This window comes from Lynx canadensis, chromosome D2 (assembly GCF_007474595.2).
Source record: "Lynx canadensis isolate LIC74 chromosome D2, mLynCan4.pri.v2, whole genome shotgun sequence".
In the NCBI taxonomy this organism is placed as follows: Eukaryota; Metazoa; Chordata; class Mammalia; order Carnivora; family Felidae; genus Lynx; species Lynx canadensis.
Window position 1 is genome coordinate 52,796,836 of NC_044313.2, and position 24,918 is coordinate 52,821,753.

The following is a 24,918-nucleotide window of genomic DNA, read 5'->3' on the forward strand; positions in this document are numbered from 1 at the left end:
TATTTAAAAATTACAGTTTTTTATATATTTAGGCCCAAAGAGTGATAGTGATAGAAACAGAAAAACATTCACTTTTAACCCAGAAGGCCTGCATGGTTTAGATAAGGATCAAGTAAGCACTGGTGGCTACATTCTTTTTTTTTTCCCCCAATTGAAACAATAGTTTTATTTGAGACATAAAAGCTCACGTGTTTCTGTCACATACCAGGGGGTTGACTTTAGGGTCCTGGTTTCTAAGATAAGACTGTGCATCTTAGACACAGCTTCTTGGGAAATGAATCAGAAAAGGAGCAAGACACAGCCTGGCAAGAAGACCATTACTGTTGTTGGGAAGTCCTACAGAAGGGGAAGATCGTACTCGATTAGCATACGTGTGCCAGAGCGCTGGGGACAAAGAGTGGTCGGCAGTGAGGCTGGCACCTCCTCTTACCACAGCAAGGACTCTCCCCTAAACGGAGGCAGCGGAGTCCACTTGGCAATTCTGGCTGTAGAACATCTCAGGGCTCCCCAGCTCCCTCCCTGGATTCCCAAATCAGTCCCTCCACTTCCCCCAAAGACTTCCACGAGGAAGGGCAGGGCCTATGTCATGGACACTGCTACTTGTTCAATGAAGCTGGCCAGGTTTATGTCCTGTTCTAAAAGGCCTGCACATTCACGGGTGCTCAGGGTGATGTGGGCCTTACTGTACATGTTAAACCATTCGGGATGGTGGTCTAGTTTCTGAGCCTGCAGGGCCACCCTCATCATGAAGCCAAAGGCCCAAATGAAGTCTTTGAAATGGAACTGCTTGAAGATAGCATCTCTGCCTTCCAGCTCGTCCCACCCTAGAGCTCTCAGGTTTGGCAGCAGCTGGTTCCTCTCCTCATCACTTAGCCTCTGTGTTTTGCCAGCCATCCTGAGCACTGCGCAGGTGCGGATGTGGCCAAGCAGCAGGTGGCTGTGGGGCAGGAGGGCGGCACCACCCACTGGTTGCTACATTCTGAAAAGGGTCTCATGACTGCCTGTATATCTCACCAATAGTTAATATCAAACTGAATAATAAACACCAGAAAAATCTTGTGAAAGTAGTTTTACAAGTAGAAACTCAAAGAAAACATTTATGATCTAATACTCCTTGCATGTCCCCAACCCCCCTGAGCACTAAGCATATAACACCAGCTTCATACAGCAAGTGCAGCCCTTTCTGCCCACAGGTCCTGACCCCATGCTACTTAAATAAACTTACTAAGTTGCACCATAAAATGTCTCAAGAATTCTTTCTTGACCATTACACTCAACAATCCCACAACACATATGCGGTTAAGCACACTACACTAAAAAAATTTTTTCATGTAAATATTTTATTTTCAGTAGCGCTGAAAGAATTAAAACACAGTCTCTATCTTCAAATAATATACAATTTAAAGGAAATGGCAAACCAAAAATAATTTCAGTAAAGCGCAAAAAGTACTAATGTGAGCAACGGAAAAATTAGCATGATGGAGATCAAGAAGGCTCTCAGATAACCTTTTAAGGAATCTTGAATTTTCAAAGCAAACCAAAGTTAGCTTCTTGTGGAGAGCAAAAACTTCCAGAGAGAAAATTATGTAAGCACTGAAGGCAGGACACAACCAAGAAATTCTGGGGCTAACCAGAAAACTAAAGTGTGAATAAAAAAGGAGGCTCAGAGGGAAACCAGATAGGGGTTTTCAACTCATTTGAAAGACTATCCTGTTGATTTTCAATACTGATACTACTGGAAGTTAATCATTACCTCTAGCTCTGTATCTTTTTTTTATTAAGGTTTTTAAAAAGTTTATTTTATTATCTATTTTGAGAGAGGGAGAGAGTGCAATCAGGGAAGGGGCAGAGAGAGAGGGAGAGAAAATCCCAAGCAGGCTCTGAGCTGTTGTGGAGCAGGGGTGATGCGGTTGGGTGGTTGGGGGGCGTGGTTTGTGGGAACCCAATGCAGGGCTCAAACCCACAAACCGTGTGAGATCATAACGTGAGCCGAAATCAAGAGCCAGACACTTAACCAACTAAGCCACCCAGGCGCACCTACCTCTGTATCTTATACAGATTCTTTTATTATTTCCTTTAGCATACTATATGATTATCTTACCACTTATTTTGTAAAAATTCACAAAGAGAAACCTCATTAAAATGGAGCCAGGAGTACAGATGGGGAGCACCCTACCAATGGTGGTCAAATGCAGACCCAACAGAAGAGATGAATCTTGCAAATCCATACTATTTTAGCTACTGCTTTACTAACTCAGCAGGAGGAAGAAAGGTTCTCCTCATCCCCAGGCAACAGCCTAGCCAATGAGAGACTGTCACAACTCACCCAATGAAAGTCACTGTACTCGAACTCCCAGTTTACTCCAATGGATTTTTTGTTTATAAAAGTTCCTAATCTCCACTTTCCCCTATAGAAGAGCATAACTTTCTTTATTTGCTGGACTTGTCTATGGTTTTGCCACAGCTTGCTTGTCCCTAATTGCAATTCTCTACTATTCCCAAACAAACCCACTTTTGCTGATAAAATAACTGGCAGTTTTATTTTTAAGGTTAACAGATTCACTCACAGTTTTCTGATTATATCATCATAATTATTATTTTTGCTACTAATCTATCCTATTCAGAAATCACCTCTATCCTTCCCAAGGAGAAGCCACTATTTGAAGCCTACTACACATTGTTTCACAGGATGCTTCTTCACACATTAAAAACTCCATGAGGTTGGGGACTGGGTCTGTTTTATAGACTAAGGACAAGATCTAGTATAAGACCTAACATGTCTTAAAGTAATAGTCACTATAAGAGGACCCTAAAAATGGAAGCCAGCATAGTAAAGATAGGGCTTCAGTTCCTGTTGACTGTAAAGCTGTCAAGCCAACCTGGGCTACCAACTTATAGACTTCTATTACATGAAAGAAAAATTAAATTCTATCTTGCTTCTGTTGCTGTAATTTTGGACTTTCTCATATGCAAATTCAATCCTAATTGATACAACATGTGAATTAGTGATTAACATCTCATGACAATGAAACACTGGAACACAGTAGAGGCCAAAAATTAAAATGTTCTACCTTCTATGAATGAAGTTGAACATCTTCATATGAAATTTGTTCATGTATTTTGTTTAGTGCTACACACTACCAAGTCCTAAATTGGATTCAGTATTTTGGCAATTAATTTTAGAATCTGTCTCTTTCAACCTCAACTAGTGTACTGCAATTCAATTCTGGTACTAATCACCCAGAGTTAGCACAGATCCCACAAGTTAATGGACACAGTTCACAGCATGTTTCCCTCACATCAGACCACCCACACTTCTGACTACATACAAATTTGGAGTTTTCTATTACCCTCCCACAGGTTCAATAATTTACTAGAATGACTCACATAACTGAGGAAAGTGCTATACAGTTTGACCTTTGAAAACACAGGTTTGAATTGTGCAGGTCCACTTACAAGTAGATTTTTTACAGTACTGTATTTTCTCCTCCATATAGTTTTAACAGCATTTTCTTTTCTCTGGCTTACTTTATTGTAAGAATATAGTATATAATACGTATAGCATACAAAATATGTGTAAATCAACAATAGTTGGCTATTAGTAGTTAGGTTTTGGGGTAATCAAAAGTTATATATGGATTTTAAATTGCATGGGCAATCGGCACCCCAAAATCCTCATATTGTTCACGGGTCAATTGTATTTACAATTACAGTTTTATTGTAAATAATACAACTCAAGAACAACCAAATGAAGAGACAAATAAGGTGAGGTCTAGAAGAGTCCCAAACACAGACCTTCCATGCCCTCCCCTCGTGGAATCAGAGTGCAACACATTTCTGCAAAGTATTTTGTTCATTAAGAAGGAAGTTTCACTGAGCTTCACTGTCCAGAGTTTTTACTGGGATGTCATTACAATGATTGGATCATTGGCCACATGAATGACTTCAATCTCCAAACCCCCTTCCCAGAGGTGGGCTAGCTCTAAGTCCAAACCCTCTAAATAATCACACGATTTGACCTTCCTGGTTGATCAGCCCCCCTTCAGAAGTGAGCTAGGGGCCCACCATGAGTCACTTCATTAGAATAATGACAGTGATAGCACAGCAATCCTAGTAGCTCATAAATAACAAAGACACTCTGTCACTTGGGATATTCCATGGGTTTTAGTTGCTCTGTACCAGGAACCCAGGGTAAAAACCAAATTCTTTATTATACAACAGGGAGTGATTCTGTTTTCATTAGCTGGCACACAGTAAAGGCCTTCTTTCCCCTCATCAGATCTCCCCCATTCTAATTTCTGAAAAACATTAATGAAGAAAATATCATCAAAGCTGCCATAGCCAGGTACTAGAAAAATCTGACAAAATTTAAGGGAAGATTATTATCACTCTAACCCACTGTAGATGTTTAAACAGCTACATTCCATTCTACCCCAAATCTTTCAAAATGTTTACCTTTATCATCTATCATAATACTAAAACATGGGACTCCCTTAACTGTCACTTGGAAGTACCTATTTCAACACTTACACAAAACAAATCTTATTTTGAGACATAGAGAGAGACAGACAGAGAGAGAGGTTGCATGAACAGGGGAGGGGCAGAGAAAGAGAGGGGAGAGAGAATCCCAAGCAGGCTCTGCGCTACCAGTGCAAAACTCTATGCAGTGCTCAATCTCACAAACTGTGAGATCATGACCTGAGCCAATATCAAGAGTAAGATACTCTTTGAGCCACCAAGGTGCCCCCACAAAATAAATCTTAGCTTGTGTTTCCTTTGAGGAGTGGATCCAGGTTTTATGGACCAGTAACTTCTACAACTTGGGGAACTCTTTTTAAGGAAAAGGACGCAAATTAGATGTGAAATATGTATTTAAAATATGAAAATAAGCCTCGTTAAATTACAAATTTCTATTTAAATTTTTTTTATTCTATTTAGATCCAAGTTAGTTAACATATAGTGTAATAAAGGTTTCAGGAGTAGAATTTAGTGATTCACTACTTACATATAACGTTCAGTGCTCATCCCAACAAGTGCCCTCTTTAATGCCCATCACCCATTCAGCCCATCCTCTCACCCAACAACCCACCAGCAACCCTCGATTTGTTCTCTGTATTTAAAAGTCTCCTATGGTTTGCCTCTCTGTTTTTATTTTATTTTTCCTTCCCTTCCCCTAGGTTCATCTGTTTTGTTTCTTAAATTCCACATGAGTAAATCATACAATATTTAACTTTTGTGGATTTATTTCTCTTAGCATAATACACTCTAGTTCCATCCATTTTGTTGCAAACAGTAGGATTTAAGTCATTTTGATCATCAGGTAATATTCCATTGTATATATATACCACATCTTCTTTATCCATTCATCAATTGATGGACATTTGGGCTGTTCCCATATTTTGGCTATTGCTGATAGCACTGCTATAAACACTGGGGTACATGTGCCTCTCTGAATCAGCATTTTTGTATTCTTTGGATAAATACCTAGTAGGGCAATTGCTGGGTCACAGGATAGTTCTATTTTTAATTTCTCGAGGAACCTCCATACTGTTTTCCAGAGTGGCTGCACCAGTTTGCATTCCCAACAACAGTGCAAAAGGGTTCCCCTTTCTCTGCATCCTCACCAACATCTATTGTTGCCTGAGTTGTTAATTTTAGCCATTCTGATGGGTGTGAGGTGGTATCTCATTGTGGTTTTGATTTGTATTTCCCAGATGATGAATGATGTTGAGCATCTTTCCTTGTGTCTGTTAGCCACCTGGGTGTCTTCTTTGGAAAAATGTCTGTTCACGTCTTCTACCATCTCTTTGCTGGATTATTTGTTTTAGGGTGCTGAGTTTGATAAGTTTATAGATTTTGGATACTAACCCTTTATCTGATACGTCATTTGCAAACATCTTCTCCCATTCCGTTGGTTGTCTTTTAGTTTTGTTGACTGTTTCCTTTGCTGTGCAGTAGCTTTTTATATTGATGAGGTCCTAATAGTTCATTCTTGCTTTTGTTTCCTCTGCCTCTGTAGACATGTCAAGAAGTTGCTGCAGCCGAGGTCAAAGAGGTTATTGCCTGTTTTTTCCTCCAGGATTTGATGGTTTCCTGTCTTACATTTAGGCCTCTCATCCATTTTGAGTTTATTTTTGTGTATGGTGTAATAAAGTGGTCCAGGTTCATTCTTCTGCATGTTGCTGTCCAGTTTTCCCAACACCATGTGCTGAAGAGACTGTCTCTTTTCCATTGGATATTCTTTCCTGCTTTGTTGAAGATTAGTTGGCCATATATTTGTGGGTCCATTTCTGGGTTCTCTAATCTGTTCTATTGATCTATGTACCTGTTTTTCTGCCAGTACCATACTGTCTTGATCATTACAGCTTTGTAATACAGCCTGAAGTCCCGAATTGTGATGCCTCCAGTTTTGGTTTTCTTTTTCAACATTACTTGGCTACTCAGGGTTTTTTTCTGGTTCCATACAAATTTTAGAAATGTTTGTTCTAGTTCTGTGAGGAATGCTGGTGTTATTTTGATAGGGATTGCATTGAATGTGTAGATTGCTTTGGGTAGTATTGACATTTTAACAATATTTGTTCTTCCAATCCATGAGTATGGAATGTTTTTCCATTTCTTTGTGTCTTCTTCCATTTCTTTCATAAGCTTTCTATAGTTTTCAGCATACAGATCTTTTACCTCTTTGGTTAGGTTTATTCCTGGGTATCTTATGCTTTTCACTACGATTGTAAGTGGGATCAATTCCTTGATTTCTCTGCTGCTTCATTATTGGTGTATAGAAATGCAACTGATTTCTGTATGTTGATTATATATGTTGTGACTTTGCTGAATTCATGTATCAGTTTTAGTAGTTTTTTGTTGGAGTCTTTTGCGTTTTCCACATAGAGTATCATGTTGCCTGCAAAGAGTGAAAGTTTGACTTCTTCCTTGATCATTCAGATGCCTTCTATTCCTTCTGTTGTCTGACTGCTGAGGCTAGGACTTCCAATACTACGTTGAGCAACAGTAGTGAGAGTGGACATCCTTGCCATGTTCCTGATCTTACGGGGAAAGGTCTCAGTTTTTCCCCATTGAGGATATTAGCTCTGGGTCTTTCATATATGGCCTCTATGATCTTGAGGTATGTTCCTTCTATCTCTACTTTCTCAAGAATTTTTATCAAGAAAACATGCTGTATTTTGTCAAATGCTTTTTCTACATCTAATTGAGAGGATCATGTGGCTCTTAATCTTTCTTTTATTAATGTGATAAGTCACTTTGATTTTTGGATATTGAACCACCCCTGCGGCCCAGGAATAAATCCCACTTGATTGTGGCGATAATTCTTTCAATGTATTGTTAGATTCAGTTTGCAAATATAAATTACAAATTTTTAAAAGGTAACAAAATACCACAAACATCATAAATTCAAGAAAGACTGGCATTTTTTAATGTTTATTTGATTTATTTTGAGAGAGAGAGAGAGAGAGAGGCAAAGAGAGGGAGAGAGAAAATCCCAAGCAGACTCTGCACTGTCAGCGCAGAGTCTGATGCAAGGCTCGATCTCATGAACTGTGACATCACAACCTGAGCCAAAATCAAGAGTCAGATGCTTAACTGACTGAGCCAACCAGGCATCCCAAAATTGGCATATTTTTATCAATTACTTAACCAACCTCTATATGCTCTTATTTTCATACATTTCTGACTGCATACTTTTGATTTCCTTTTCATATAAAAGTTTTATAATATTAAGAAAACAAAAAGGTAACTCAGTCTTTCTGCTAGTGTGTTTGATTCAGGTTTTATTCTTGATAGTTTAGAAAAGTTTTTATCAGTTTCACAAGTTATTACTGATAAAGTCATAAACACTGTTAAGATTGTTGTCAGATTCAGGAAAACTCCTAATAAGTTTCTTTCATATATGAATTCTAAGATTTAGAAAAAATTTCCAGACTAGCTTCTGAGTCCATATATTTAAACGATATTTCCCTTCCTCTTTCTCCTACCAGACTCAAGGAACATGTTTAGATTGCTTTAAGACCTCTGCCCTTGCATCTATATATCACAAAGCCATCAGCACAGTAGACAGTAAGAATATTACTGGGAGTCATACCTATGCCAGAACAGCTAGTAAGAACTTAACAATATGCAGAAATAACTGCAGAACATGTACTCCATCTAAACATATCCCATACTATACTTCCCCATAACCAGATCCCAGAAATGCCTCTGACCACTCTAATGCCACCCAGTAAGTCAAAGTGAAAATAAATAGCAATTTAACTGGTTAAAATATCTAACTTTTGACAATTTTATCCCCCCAAAATATAGCTATGTAAACACATTGCTTGGGATCCTCTCAGGGCCTTGGAAGGGTCTATGAGAGAAACCCTGAAACTTGTTAACTGACTACAAATTAAACCCATATCGATTTCCTACCCTAACTTGAAGAGCAGTTTCCTATTCCTTTTATCTATTATCAAAATAATCAATCTTATTTCCTCAATGACATTTTGCTACTTTAACATATAACATCTAATTTCTAGAACACGAGCATTTCTAGCTTCTACCCCAATAAAATTAGGTGTAGACACTAAAACCGAACATTGACACAAAAACTGTTCCAGTTTCAAGCTTACCTTAATAGTAATGCAAGTCTTACAATGGCTTTTTTTTTTATCTTTATTTATTTTTGAGAGAGAGCGCACGCACATGAGCAAGGGAGGGGCAGAGAGAGAGGGAGACACAGAATCCAAAGCAGGCTCCAGGCTCTGAGCTGTCAGCACAGAGCCCAACGCAGGGCTCAAGCACACAAAATGCGAGATCATGACCTGAGCCACAACTGAATGCTTAACCAGCTGAGCCACCCAGATGCTCCCACCATGGCTTTTTTGTACTTCAGGTGAAGGGTAGATACTTTAGACCATAGTTCAGTTCCTTTCATTGGTAAATATGAAAAAAAAAAAAAAATCCAATTTAAAGTGGCCTAATAAACTTCCTCCAATTTCACATAAGACTTAGGGTGGCTTTAGAATTGGGTAATTTAACAGCTCAAAAATATCACTAAGGATCCAGGTTCTCTCCATCTTTTCACTCTGCTATGTAGTGTTTTGATTTTACACTCAACTAGCCCTCATATGGTTACAAAGTAGCTCTCAGAATTCTAAGCACCCACTTATATGGATAACATCCAGATATGTAAGGCTAAGGACCTTTCCCAGAAGCTCCTCATCAAGCCTCCCCTCATGTTTCACTGGCCAGACAGAAGTCACATGCTCATCTCTTAACTAACTAGCACAAAAAATGGGACAAACAAGATTGACCCAGACTGATAAGGCAACTCACATGGCAGAGGGGTCAGCCTACCCACACCACACACACACACACACACACACACACACACACACACACACACAGAAGGATCTGCCACAAGGACAACAGGAGTAATGAATGGTTGGTGGGTAAGCTTTTTATTAAGTAAACTGAATAGCTAATCTTAACCAAAATTACAGATTTCAGCTATGACATATATTTAATTATAGGGTAGGGCTAGATGTCTTTAGATCCATTTCAGCTCTCATGTTCTACAAGACATACAAATAGCATAGTGGTTAAGAGCCTGGGCTGTAAAGTCACACTGACATTTGTTTGAAAACCCATTCAGCCACTTATAAAATCTTGGTCAAGATACCCTTCTGAAAATCCAGATAATAGTAATATTTAAGTCACACTGCTATGAGATTAAAGGATGATGAATGTAAAATGCTTAGCATTTTAGCTAAGCTTCATAGCAAGTACTCAATAAATTTTAATTAATATTATTGGCCTATAATATACATAATTGTTGTGATTTTTGCACTACGAAATTAGAATTTAAGATAACTAAAACATTGCTCATTTCCAAATCAGAAAATAATTCTATGTCTCATATTCTATAAATAACAGGCTGAGATACACCTAACAATTACTACCTCTCTCCTAATTCTTCTCTTCTCTTGGAGAGGCATTTCCTCCACCTGCAACTTAAGCACCTCCAACATTCCTTTAGATTTATTCCTCCAAACTGAACGTTACAAAACCAAATTCATAACTTCTTCCAAGTCATATTGCTTTTACTTTCAAAGATAATAGCATCACTATTTATCTATGCAGATGCCAAAGACAAAATTTTTAAATCTTCCTGGATGCCCTCTCTCTTCATTGATCAGTCACTAAATCCCATCAACTCAAACCTCTGAACTATATTTTGAATCCATCCCCCGTGTTGTTCTAAAGTCACTACTACCTCCCTATAACAGATCCTCATTATCTTACTCATTTCTATTACGAACAGTTTTCAAATTAGTATACGCACCTCCAGCCTCAATTTCTACCTCATCCTATTTTCTATCAACTGTCTTTGTAAAATGCAAACTAAGCATGTTTGCTTGCTTAAAAACCTTCCACAGGTCCCAAATACCTCTCATATATAAACCTAAAACCTTTGCCCGGTATATAAGACCTCTCACAATCTGCCCCAACCTACATGTGTAGCTTTTTCTCTTTCCACTCTTTCCACAACATACCTAGTGTTTTAACCAAACTAAACAATACTTCATCATTCTCCAAATACACTACTCACTCATGTTTCTGTGTGTTCATGCAGATCACTCTATACTGTGGGCTCATGCAGAACCTATTAACATAGATTAACTAATCCTCTGTTCATGTTGATTCCTCTGTTCTCAACTAATTTCTACTCATTCTTCAAGTCCCAGCTCAAATATCAGCTCTTTGAGATAGCTTCTTGCATCCTGCACAGCTAGAGGAATCTACTTCTCTTATAGGATTTGACACATAATTTAATCATAGCAGTTATCTATCACACTGTATGATAGCTAGTTATTGCCTGTTTAATACTCCTGAAGAGAATGAATTTTTTTAATGTTTATTATTTTGAAAGAGAGAGAGAGAGAGAGAGAGAGAGAGAGAGAGAGAGAACAAGCGAGGGAGGGGCAGACAGAGAGGGAGACACTGAAGCAGGCTCCAGGCTCTGAGTTCTCCAGCACAGAGCCTGACGTGGGGCTCAAACCCACGAACTGCGAGATCATGACCTAAGCCGAAGTTGGACACTCAACCAACTGAGCTTCTCAGGCACCCCTGAAGAGAATTAATTTTTAAGGCAAGGTTATATCTTACTAATATCTACATTTCTGGGATATATAATAAGCATTTATAACTAATGTTAACTGAATGAATAAATAAAAAGTAGCAGAATAAGAACTTAAGTCATTAGACTCCATATTATAAGCTTTTTACTAGAAATACTTACTGAATAAAAAATTTAATATTCAAATCTGTCTTAGACTGTGAACTCTGTAAGTGAAGGAAAACTGTCTGATGCTCTGTATCCAATGTCTAAATTCAAGCTTTACACATAGTTAAGATGAATAAATATTAAATAAATAAATTAATTAATTAATAAAACACAACCTTACCATACCTGCAGAATGGAACAATCACTTAATTTGTCTAATGACAGCAGATTATACAGGAAACCCTTTCTTTCAGTTCTGGTCTAATTTCTTAACTATTTAAATATCACATATGTCAATCTTATTTACACTGTATAACTGAAGGCAAGATTCTACAGTGCCATGGATCTTCCTTTGAAAAGAGGTTATAATGTATCAATCAATCAATATCTATTGCTTCAAACTGGCTCATTTTACTCACTCACTTGATACCTGAACCCTATAGCTAATTTAACTTAAATCCTATGCCAGGCCTTCTCTGATGAACAAATAAAACTCAGTGTGCACATGTGTGTGTGTGTACAAAATAACACATTATAAGATCTCAAATTCTTTTTGGAAGTATTAAAAATATATGTGATATATAAAGATACATGCTTATATACAGAAATACAAATACCTACTCCCAATGAAAATAAAGCCAAATATTTTGTGATTATCCATTTATTTCTAGTAATAGTAAGAGTATGTATTTCTCTCTAGCACCCCAAGAAAAAAAAGAGTTAGAAACATTAGGGTAGACCCATTTCTCCTCTTCTCCCAAAATACTCTGCTAAATTAGGAAGTTATACAACATGTTTTAATGCAGTCAACATTTTAGTGATTATATTACAACGGACTCTACTACTTATAAAACCACCTACAATTAAGGACAATTTCACACAAATATTGGTTATGGATAGTTTGGAATATATGGAAAAGAAACAGAAAAGAGTGGTAATAAGAGGCAGAAAATATTTATGATCATAAGCAAATTAGAAAATAAACCCCAAAATATTAAATCAGTGTACATCTTCAAAATGGCTTTTATTTTCCTTTCTAATGCTTATCATCCTTTCCTCTTCCAAATTTTTGCTACCAATCAATCATCTCTTCAAATGGCTTGCAATGAAAGGAATAAATAAAACACACACTCAAGAAAATCAATTTTAATGCTCATGGCAAGACCACAGATCCATAAAGTCTTCAGGTCTATTGACTAGTTGATATAAGGGTGGAATATATCTACTAAACCAATTGTCCTTTTGAAATTAACTCTTATTTAAAAAGTAAATAAAATTCTTATAATTAAAAGTTATTTTCAACAAATATACCAAGCATATAAAAATAGAAAGAATCTTAAAAGGTCATTTAATCCAATTAACTATACCTTCTTGATTCGTGTGCCAACCAAGTAATTCCTACCAAGTAATCCAGTCTATAACACCTCCTGAGAAAGGGAATTCATTACCTCCAAAACAAGTTTATTCAATTTTTGCATTTCTTTACTACTAGAAAGTTTTCCTTTATTGAGCTAAAATGATTCAGTCTATACCATCCACTCATTAGTTGTTCTATCCTTGAGGTTTCACAAATAAATCAATAGAGCTAATCTCATTTGCACATAAAGAAGGTGCTTCAAATGAAGAAGAAGGCTTATCATATATATCCTGGTTTTCTTTCTTCTAAGTTAAAACTACCCAGGTTTTCAATCCATTTTCATGACATGATTTTAAATTCCTTCAACAATTAAAAAAAGGGGGGAGGGAGGATGGTTTTAGAATCTATCCTCTCAATCATGAGTTTCAACATGGGAAATAATACACGGCTAACAAAAGAGCAATATAGAATTATTATCCTCTTACTGTTTGAAACCTAAGGATAGAATACTTTGTTCTTCTATGAGTGGACTGCCATAAATGTCCAGGGAAGCTTGTATCCAATGTTTTATTGTTGATGGGGGGCCAGGGTAGGAGGGAAGTAAAGATGATAATAAAAGAGTCTCTAAAATATGAGAGGCTACCTCTTTGCCCTCAACTTTTTTTTTTTTTGATACTAAGGCTACACTATTTCATGTATCAATTCCCTTTTCCTGCTATAAAGTTCACACTTTATAGCAAAGTTATACTAGATATTTTATGCGTTAAAAAAAAAAAAGGACACCATTTTATTGTAGCTGAAGAATCAGGTGAATGTTCCCAACTTGCTCATGCACTTAATAAAGTTAGTTAAAATACCACACGAAAAAAATAGTTGAAGGAGCTCAGAGTTGGTGCGAGGTTGGAAATATCTAAATCGTGAAACAGTTAAATCAAAGGAGTCAGAAGTCAGTGATGGAAGTATCAGCTAAGCCAAAAATGGTTGAATATACATGACTAAACCATTTAACCCCCTCTGAGTCTCCGAGTACCCTCACTGGTAAAATGAAGATAAAGAATTAGGATCAGAAGATCTCATATGCTTTGATCTCAGGACCTCTTTATACTTAAAAAAAGTATTGAGTGGCACAAAAACAGACACACAGACCAATGGAATAGAATAGAAACCCCAGAACTAGACCCACAAACGTATGGCCAACTCATCTTTGACAAAGCAGGAAAGAACATCCAATGGAAAAAAGACAGCCTCTTTAACAAATGGTGCTGGGAGAACTGGACAGCAACATGCAGAAGGTTGAAACTAGACCACTTTCTCACACCATTTACAAAAATAAACTCAAAATGGATAAAGGACCTAAATGTGAGACAGGAAACCATCAAAACCTTAGAGGAGAAAGCAGGAAAAGACCTCTCTGACCTCAGCCGTAGCAATCTCTTACTCGACACATCCCCAAAGGCAAGGGAATTAAAAGCAAAAGTGAATTACTGGGACCTTATGAAGATAAAAAGCTTCTGCACAGCAAAGGAAACAACCAACAAAACTAAAAGGCAACCAATGGAATGGGAAAAGATATTTGCAAATGACATATCGGACAAAGGGCTAGTATCTAAAATGTATAAAGAGCTCACCAAACTCCACACCCGAAAAACAAATAACCCAGTGAAGAAATGGGCAGAAAACATGAATAGACACTTCTCTAAAGAAGACATCCAGATGGCCAACAGGCACATGAAAAGATGTTCAGCGTCGCTCCTTATCAGGGAAATACAAATCAAAACCACACTCAGGTATCACCTCACGCCAGTCAGAGTGGCCAAAATGAACAAATCAGGAGACTATAGATGCTGGAGAGGATGTGGAGAAACGGGAACCCTCTTGCACTGTTGGTGGGAATGCAAATTGGTGCAGCCGCTCTGGAAAGCAGTGTGGAGGTTCCTCAGAAAATTAAAAATAGACCTACCCTATGACCCAGCAATAGCACTGCTAGGAATTTATCCAAGGGATACAGGAGTACTGATGCATAGGGGCACTTGTACCCCAATGTTCATAGCAGCACTCTCAACAATAGCCAAATTGTGGAAAGAGCCTAAATGTCCATCAACTGATGAATGGATAAAGAAATTGTGGTTTATATACACAATGGAATACTATGTGGCAATGAGAAAAAATGAAATATGGCCTTTTGTAGCAACGTGGATGGAACTGGAGAGTGTAATGCTAAGTGAAATAAGCCATACAGAGAAAGACAGATACCATATGGTTTCACTCTTATGTGGATCCTGAGAAACTTAACAGGAACCCATGGGGGAGGGGAAGGAAAAAAAAAAAAAGAGGTTAGAGTGGGAGAGAGCCAAAGCATAAGAGACTGTTAAAAACTGAGAACAAACTGAGGGTTGATGGGGGGTGGGAGGGAGGGGAGGGTGGGTGATGGGTATTGAGGAGGGCACCTTTTGGGATGAGCACTGGGTGTTGTATGGAAACCAATTTGTCAATAAATTTCATAAAAAAAAAAAAAAAAAGTATTGAGTACTTCAAAGAGCTTTTATATCTATCCCTGGTGACCATATTAAAATTAAAACAAAATTTCTAAATGTTTATTAATTTTTTTAAACAGAACCATTAAATGTTAACATACATAACATGTTATGAAAAATAACTATTTCCAAATTTTAAAAATTGAGTGAGAAGAGTAATATTGTTTTATAATTAATATCTGGCTTAATAGAAGATAGCTAGATTCTCTTATGCATTTGATCAATATCACATATCATGGAACCTCTGGAAAAATACTTACATTAGTGAGAAAATGAGAATGGAAAGGGCAAACAATGTCTAAGTATCACTTTGAAAACAGTTCTGTCTTCATGGACTCGCTGAAAAGGTCTTAGGAAACCTTCTCCAAGAAGCCCTGTACCACACTAGATCATCTGTAATTCTCTAGATCTACATGAAACCAGAATGATGTCAAGATTTTTAATCTTTTTAATGAAAATACACCTAACTTTACTATGATAGAATGCATCACTATTATGATTCTAAGATATTTCAGTGAGATGATCCTTTTTAAACCAACTATAAAAAGCCATCTCAGGGCATGTTGATGGCTCAGATGGTTAAGCATTCGACTCTTGATTTCTGCTCAGGTTATGATCTTGCGGTTCATGAGATCAAGCCCCAAATCAGGCTCCACACCAACAGTGGGGAGGCTCCACACCAACAGTGGGGAGGCTCCACACCAACACTGGGGAGGCTCCACACCAACAGTGGGGAGGCTCCACACCAACAGTGGGGAGGCTCCACACCAACAGTGGGGAGGCTCCACACCAACACTGGGGAGGCTCCACACCAACAGTGGGGAGGCTCCACACCAACAGTGGGGAGGCTCCACACCAACAGTGGGGAGGCTCCACACCAACACTGGGGAGGCTCCACACCAACAGTGGGGAGGCTCCACACCAACAGTGGGGAGGCTCCACACTGTTGGAGCCTGCTGGGGATTCTCTCTCTCCCTTTCTCTCTGCCTCTTCCCTGCTCATACACACGTGCACGATCTCTCTCTCTCTCAAAAATAAACATTAAAAAAATGAACAAAATAAAATTATAAAAAAAGCCATCTGAGAAAAAGAGTATAAGGTAAAAACAACAGAATATAGAATATTCTTTGTTACTAGGGAAATTCCTACAAGGAAGAAAAGCTATTGAAATAATTTCCTTTGTATTATAATATTCGGCATAACAAAATCACTCAGCTTTAAATTATTTATTTATTTAAGTAATCTCTGTACCAAACATGGGACTTTACACTCATTACCCCAAGAATCACAATCTCTACCAACTGAGCCAGACAGGTGCCCCAAAATTACTCTTTATGTAACAAATATATATAGATCATCTACTATATGTAAAGAATTGTCTTAATGGAAGAGGAACTTTATCCTCTTACAGAAGAGATCTGAAGGATTGATTCCAAAGCTATAACACAAAGAAAAACAAACAAATGCTATAGGATAAAGCAATATGGTGGTTCATAATCTTAAGGGTATTATGAAGATGATGTTAATATAGTTATGATTAGGGGCGCCTGGGTGGCGCAGTCGGTTAAGCGTCCGACTTCAGCCAGGTCACGATCTCACGGTCCATGAGTTCGAGCCCCGTGTCGGGCTCTGGGCTGATGGCTCAGAGCCTGGAGCCTGTTTCCGATTCTGTGTCTCCCTCTCTCTGCCCCTCCCCTGTTCATGCTCTGTCTCTCTCTGTCCCAAAAATAAATAAACGTTGAAAAAAAAAATTAAAAAAAAATAATATAGTTATGATTAAACTACTCATGCACAAAGTCTAGGAACATAAGAAAATCTATCTATATTTACTAGCCTATGGTGATATGTTTCATTCACTAAATTCAAAGTAACACATGTACCTTTCCAGAGAAAAAAATCAAATTTAAGAAATAAAAGCAACTTGCAGCACCTGGATGGATCAGTCGGTTGAGCTCCTGACTTCCGACTTCAGCGAAGTCATGATCTGAGTTAGAGTCCAACGTCAGGCTCTGTGCTGACAGCTTGGAGCCTGGAGCCTGCTTTGGATTCTGTGTTTCCCCTTCTCTCTCTCTGAACCTGCCCCACTCACACTCTGTCTCTCTCTCAAAAATAAATACACATGAAAAAAATTAAAAAGAAATAAAAACAACTTCAATCTCTAATTTCACACATTGCAAAAAAGTAATTGTTGGTATAATCAACAATGACTTTGGGAAATAGTTACAATGATACCTACATACTTTCATGCTTCAATCTCATGGCCAGACACAAATAAAAACAAGTGATAATAAGATCAGAAAAAGTAAATAAAGTAAGGGGTACCTGGGTGGCTCAGTCAGTTAAACATTGGACTCTTGATTTCAGCTTAGGTCATGATCTCAGAGTCATGAGATCGAGCCCTGTATCAGCATGGAGCCTGCTTGGGATTTTCTCTCTTCCTCTCTCTCTGCCCCTATCCCACTCACGTGTGTGCATGCACTCTCTCTCTCTCTCAAAATAAATAAATAAATTTTTAAGTAAATTAAAATCCTAGAAATACTGGCTGAATCTTTCATACTTCACTGAAAAATGTATTTCATTAGCTAGCCATTTTTAACTATAATGAACATTCAATTTCAGCATCTAAACGAACAGTGCACCACATACTACTTTCTAATACATAATTAATTTAATTATGTAATTAATTTAATACATAAATTAATTTAGAATGATCATCCTTTTCATTTGTAAAAATAATGAATTTAAGCCTAATTTTCTCTCCTTCATTTGGAAATATTCAAGAACACATAAAATAATTAAAATGTTTCCCTTAATTTTTAAGTATGTAACTCAGTAATATTGTTTACTTGAAAATGTAAAGAAAACTAAAACATAAATTTTAGTAATACACAATTCCTTTTAGAAATAACTACATTTTTCATGCATGTGGAATTATGACAGTCAATAGGATTTACATTATGTCAAACTTAAAAATATCTACTGAATTTTAGAATATATAGAAGTTTCTCTGGCATGTAACCAGCAATAGTTTCTACCTTTAAGATAAAATTCAGTACTGAATATAAGTTTACATTTGAATATTTTCCACTGAGCTCCTCCACCCCCAAAATATTATGCCCTAAAAATATTAGAAGATCTCCCATAGTCTTTTTAAAAGTTCTGTATTCATTCATCCTCTGTATCTGCACAAACAAAACAGGCAAAATAGCACCATCTGGTGGGTATCACTTTAGTTTTAAAATAATTTTCTACATCTACCTTACTAACGCTTCTTTGAAAAAACTGCATAACAATAGGGAATCATTTTAAAGTACTATGAATTAATGATGAAAAGTAGCTTAATTAGCAAGCAAAAGTACACTTTAAATTGAGCCAACTTTGCAGCACTGTTTCTTAATTATTAAGAAGTTAACTTTCTATGATGCCATTTAGGATAAAATCTCCTCAGAACTTACCCTTGTGGTCTTAATTTAAAAAAGACTAATATAAAAACATTTTTAATATAAAAATAATTCATATTTTTCATATAATACATCTATACTATTCAAAGAAAAGGATGAGATGCGAACATAATAATCCTCACAAAAAGTAGAATTGTCTGTTATTTGTTTATTTTTAGGGTTAATTTTGTTTTTATTTATATTCAAGTTAGTTAACATGCAGTGTCTTGGCTTCAGGAGTAAAACCCAGTGATTCATCTTTTACATATGACACCCAGTGCTCATCCCCAAAAGTGTGGGTGTGTCTAAATTATCAGCTGAAATTAATAAGGCTGATCTAAAAGTTTATTAACAATAACAGCTTTCTGAGTACTAACAATATGCTGGATAAGTGTCAAAACATAAATTAACTCCCAATTTTAGTGAGCCAAATAAACATGTAACAACTATGGAAAGGAATACAAACAAACAGAAGACAAAATCAGAAAAAAGGTTGTGTTTTTAATTTTGGTAATTTTTTTTGTTTGTTTATTTTTGAGAGAGAGAGACAGAAACAGAGTGTAAGCCAGGGAGGAGCAGTGAGAGAGGGAGACACAGAATCTGAAACAGGCTCCAGGCTCTGAGCCATCAGCACAGAGCCCGATGCGGGGCTTGAACTCACGGACAGAGAGATCATGACCTGAGCCAAAGTCGGATGCTCAACCGACTGAGCCACCCAGGCACCCCATGAAGCACCACCTTCTTAATTCAAGTAATACTTATTCTATAATCCACAGGCATTTAATTCACTTCAACAGCATTCAACAAGCAGTGTTCTATGTACTACACACAAGAACTGAATATGAAATAGCCACAGGCCTCAAGAAGTTTAGTCTAATACAGAAGATAACACAGACAAATTATAGTATAACAGAAACAAATTTATCAGAGGTGAAGAGGAAGCAGCTAAGTTTTGAAATTATCAGGCAGCTAATACTCGAGAAGGGTAGACCAGCACATGCAAAAGCACAGATACAAAAATAAGCAATTAATTCTTACTAGGGCTAAAGGTAGAAGGCTGTTGGTAGGAATAGTGCCAAAAGGGAAAGCAAGATTCAGATCTGCTTCCAAAGTCATGCTTAATAACTTAAAATTCATCCTGTAGGCAATGGGAGAACTATTAAAGTGTTTTAATAACATGGTCAAGTGATGGGACAAATTAGTGTTTTAGAAAGATGGACAATCAGTAGGACGGAAACAAACAAAAGTACAAAAAGCATTAAAAGAAGAATGTAAAGTAAGGACAGGAGGAGTGAGACTGGAGGCACAGTTATATGAGGTGCTACTGTAACATCCCGGGTGAGAACTATGAAAAAAAAAGAACGGATAGAGTTGGAGATATTTAAAAAAATATTTTTTTTAATATTCACTTAAGAGAGAGAGATACATTTTTTTAATGTTTATTTATTTTTGAGAGCGAGAGCAGGGGAGGGGCAGAGAGAAGGGGAGACACAGAATCTGAAGCAGGCTCCAGGCTCTGAGCTGTCAGCACAGAGCCTGATGTGGAGCCTGAACTCACAAACTGTGAGATCATGACCTGAGCCAAAATTGGATGCTCAACTGAATAAGCCACCCAGGTGCCCCTAGAATTGGAGACATTTAAACATAATATATATTCATTAAAATGTACTGAGTTTCTAGAATACGTTTGGTATAGTGCCAAGCCCTGATAGAGAGATAAAAGTACCCTTGCCTTTAGCTCATAATCTAGAAAAGACAAAAGAAAACAGGGAATTACAAAATGATCTAATAATTCCTCTGACATAAAATCTGCATAAAACCTAGATTTAGGTGTTAAAAACAGACAACAAGCCTAACCTGGAGTCACTTATGTTAAGTGACTTCACCAAAGCAAGATTTAATTACAGTTTTAGCTTTCCCAGAAATGAAATATTTAACCCAATCAGGAACAGCCTGATCAGCAGTTTAGCAAATCTGCCTGATTAGACCCCTGCCATTGGTTGCAAAAACCAACCTGTCTTTTTGCCTAGTAAAACTGTCTTGTTCCTGCTCCCTCCTGCCTATAAAAATCTTTCATTTTGTACAGCTCCTTGGATAGCCTTTTGTTTTTTTTAAGACAGAGAGAGGGAGAGTGTGCATGCACAAGGAGGGTAAAAGGGCAGAAGGAGAGAGAATCCCAAGCAGGCTCCATGCTCAAAATGGAGCCCAATGTGAGGTTGGATCCCACAACCCTGCGATCATGACCTGAGCTAAAATCAAGAGTCGGACACTCCACTGACAGAGCCACCCAGGTGCCCTTCGAATCTTCTTTCCATCTGTTAGACTGGATGCTATCCAGTTCATGAATCACTGAAATGCTAAAAACAAAACCATGAGCCCAAAATGGAGTCACTTATGTTAAGCCACCACATTAGCAAACCAAGACTTAATACAGAACCTAACTAGAGTTTTAACAACATCCTTCCTTGCCCCCTCCACCAGGCCAAGAATGTGACCTTTAGCCAGCTAACCTGTAGTTTGCATTGTTTTAGGCAAAGTTGTCCTTCTGATGAAGGATAGAAGCAGAAAAATGTTCACCTTTAACCCAGAAGGCTGACCTATAGCCTGCATAATTTTGATAAGGATCAAATAAGTGCTGGTTGCTACATTCTTAAAGGGTCTCAAGACTGCCTGTACATTTCACCAATAGTTAATACGGAACTGAATGATAAGCACCAGAGAAATCTTACAAAAATAGTTTTACAAGTAGAAATTCGAAGAAAACATTTGTAATCTAATACTCCCTGCGTGTCCCTCCCCCCTGAAACTCTAAGCATATAACCACAAGCTTCATAAAGCAAAAGTGCAGCCTTTGCCCACAGGTCCTATCCCTGTGCTACTTAAATAAACTAAACTAAGTTGCACCATACAACTTCTCAAGAATTCTTTCTTGGCTGTTGCACTCCACGATCCAGCAACACTTGTAAGGGGAACAGAAGGTCTATCACTGGATTACCTTGTAGTGCTGATCAGGATTCTTTGCTAATAATTTCCTTCTTTCCATTCCCTATCTATCCTTAAAAACCTTTCCTTTCCTGCAGCTCAACGGGACACCCTTCTATTGTCACATATGAGATAGGGGAACTAAAGGAATGCCATGAACAGCTGTTTGTTTGTTCCTTTGTTTCTTTTTCCCACTTCTTTCCCACCTCTACTTTTGCTAGGACATACACACATGTTATAGAACAGACAATATATGTCCTCCTTGGAGAGGACAATGATTTCTTTGGAGTCTCCCAACAAACACAACAGATAATCTAAGGAGTGACCAGGCAGGGTTGTCATGAACTTTCCAAGACCATGGACTCATCAAGACACCTAAACACTCTTTATTCCTGGATTATGGAGATCACCCAACAACCTTCCTCAGTAAAAACCCCATGACCCCAGCAAAGACAAGAATCACTCTTCTTTCTTTTCTGAATCTCCCTGATGCTCTGTTCGTATCTACACTCTATATCTTCAATAAACTCTGCTCTCACTTCCTCTTGGCTCACCTTTGATCTCTACCTTGCACAAAGCCAAGGACTCTCTTGGGTGGTCCTACAGGCCCTCCTCTGAGTCCTTGGACCCAGCCAGCCTTCATCAGATGGAATGCTACCAGATTCACAAATGAGCAAACAAAGCTAATTTGATCTTCAAATTTACTTAGATCAATTTTGCTTTTTAACAGAGATCAAAGTTTCCCAGATAAAATTCTGAATCTTGAAAAGGATTTGAGGGGGGCGCCTGGGTGGCTTAGTCAGTTAAGCATCCGACTTCGGCTCAGGTCATGATCTCACAGTCCGTGAGTTCGAGCCCCGCGTCGGGCTCTGTGCTGACAGCTCAGAGCCTGGAGCCTGTTTCAGATTCTGTGTCTCCCTCTCTCTCTGCCCCTCCCCTGTTCATGCTCTGTCTCTCTCTGTCTCAAAATTAATAATAAAAAATGTAAAAAAAAAAAAAATTAAAAAAAAAAAAAAGGATTTGAGGTAGTGAGGGGAGACCTACAAGGAGGAGGTTTTTAGAGGGAGCAGCATGTGCAATTATATGGACAAGAGGGACATGTTCAATGAATTGCAAACAGATGCTAGAATTAGGGATTAAAAAGCAAAGAAAGTTCTTTAGGTTTCATCATGCAAAGAGAAGTCATTGAAAGGTTTTAAACCTGGAAGAAACAAGATCAGATTTCCATTTATAAAAATTATAATAGGCCAAATATAAATAATGTGCGTATTTGAGTGTCCCCACACACGAGAAAGATGATTCACACGAATTATCTTAAATTAACAATACAAAGCAAGGGTGACAAAAAAAGCCAAAGAGCTACAATTGATTTCAGAGTACTCTTGATTCAACACTTACACTGTGACCTTGAAGAAGTATGTTAAATTTCTAGTCGCCTAGGGGTGCCTGGGTGGCTCAGTGGGTTAAGCGGCCGACTTCGGCTCAGGTCATAATCTCCCGGTCTGTGAGTTCGAGCCCTGCATCAGACTCTGTGCTGACAGTTCAGAGCCTGGAGCCTGTTTCAGATTCTGTGTCTCCCTCTCTCTGACCCTCCCCCATTCATGCTCTGTCTCTGTCTCAAAAATAAATAAACGTAAAAAAAAAAATTAAAAAAAAAATTTCTAGTCACCTATTCTTCGTAGGATGAAATACTACTATAACTTCAAAAGAGGTCATAACAATAAGGGATACATCACTTAATAACTATGGAACTATGTAACCTGTATTCAAACTAAAAATCAACAGTCCAAAAATAAAGAACAAATATGCTGCTTTCTGAAAGGGCATCAATTCAAAACCCAGTGTTTCCATATGTATATATTGGAAAATTGACTACAATTTGGTAAAATGCTAAGAACAATGGGCTAAAAAAGAAGACCTGAGTACCAGTCTTCCCTACCAATTATGATTTCTATGCCTCAGTTTATTCTTTACCAAAAATAAAGGAATTGTACGCTAAATGTTTTCTATAGCTGAAAATATTCAAGAACCTGAGGACATTTTCATTACTGCTGTAAGAGAATGGCATAACTTAAACATTAAATAATACCTTATGAAAAACTTTGTGGATGGGAAATGGAATCATTCATTTTAAATCAATCATTCATGATAAAACACAATTTTACCACCCTAAAGTTTTTTGTACATAAAAATGGCCATAAGCAGAGAGGCTTAGAGCCATAATACCCTAAGTCTTTAAAAAAACTTTTCTAAATAAAATTCCTAAAGATTGACAGTAAACTGTATGCTAAGTCATTCCTGTAATCAACCTATATAATAGCTTTATTTACTCTGCCATACAAATGTGGACATCAAGGGCTAATGGCTAATAACAATGATAATGCTGTCAACAATACCAGTAACAAAGTCAATGACATGATCCCCAGAATCCAACAGAATCTTACAGTCTTACTGATAAATTTTGTTTTACAAATATCAATAACTCATTCCAAAGAGAATGGGATAGTTAATAGAACTTTCACATAGGGGTTTCCCAGTGTAATCTGAAACGAACAAAAAAAGAAGTGCTTCCTCTACTAATCTTTGAAAAAAAAAAAGCGTTTCATCTCATACAATATTGGTTTTTCCAAATCCTTAACAATGGATTTACAAGGTTAAATGATTACAATTAAAAAAATATTTCATTTATGCGGGACCAGGTAAAACAATTATGAAAATAAATACGTAACTTTATTAGAGTATACTTTATGGACCACAAATCTAAGGTAAGAACAAAAAAAATTCTCTCATTACACAAACTGTTGGAACACAATGAAATATTGGTAAACATTAAGTTCTCAGTCAGGTCAGTCAACAAATATAATGGCCTACTGAGTCTTGGAAACACAAATGAAAGTTTCTACCCCTAAAAAATATTTAATCACTTTTAAATATCTGATGACATAATAAATATATAGAAAACATAATAAATTTATAATATGCTTGCAGGCTTCCAGTTTTGGAATAAATAAGTCATGGGAATAAAAGGTACAGCAGAGGGAATATACTCAATGGTACCATAATAATGTTATATGGTGACAGATGGCAGTGGCACTAGTGGTGAGCACAGTATAACATATAGAGTTGTCCAATTACTATGTTATACACCTGAAACTAATGTAACATTGTGTGCCAGCTATACTCTAAATAAATAAATAAATAAATAAATAAATAAATAAATAAATAAATAAATTTATACTATGATAACTCCTGAGGGCATAATTAGAATCAACAAAGGAAATAAGAAACATGCAAATGATAACAATACACTTAAAAATAAGGGGTGCC

The 24,918-nt window shown here is 37.3% G+C and overlaps 2 protein-coding genes across 4 annotated transcripts in view; both read right to left on the minus strand.

The window, feature by feature from the left end:
* Positions 1-24,918, minus strand: part of ADK (adenosine kinase) — a 532,082-nt gene that overhangs the window by 421,917 nt on the left and 85,247 nt on the right. The gene's annotated exons all lie outside the window — the stretch shown is intronic.
* On the minus strand, positions 148-894 carry LOC115526970 (pterin-4-alpha-carbinolamine dehydratase-like). The gene has a single exon (XM_032595261.1). The coding sequence runs from the start codon at positions 892-894 to the stop codon at positions 580-582; it is 315 nt and encodes a 104-aa protein (XP_032451152.1). The 3' UTR covers positions 148-579.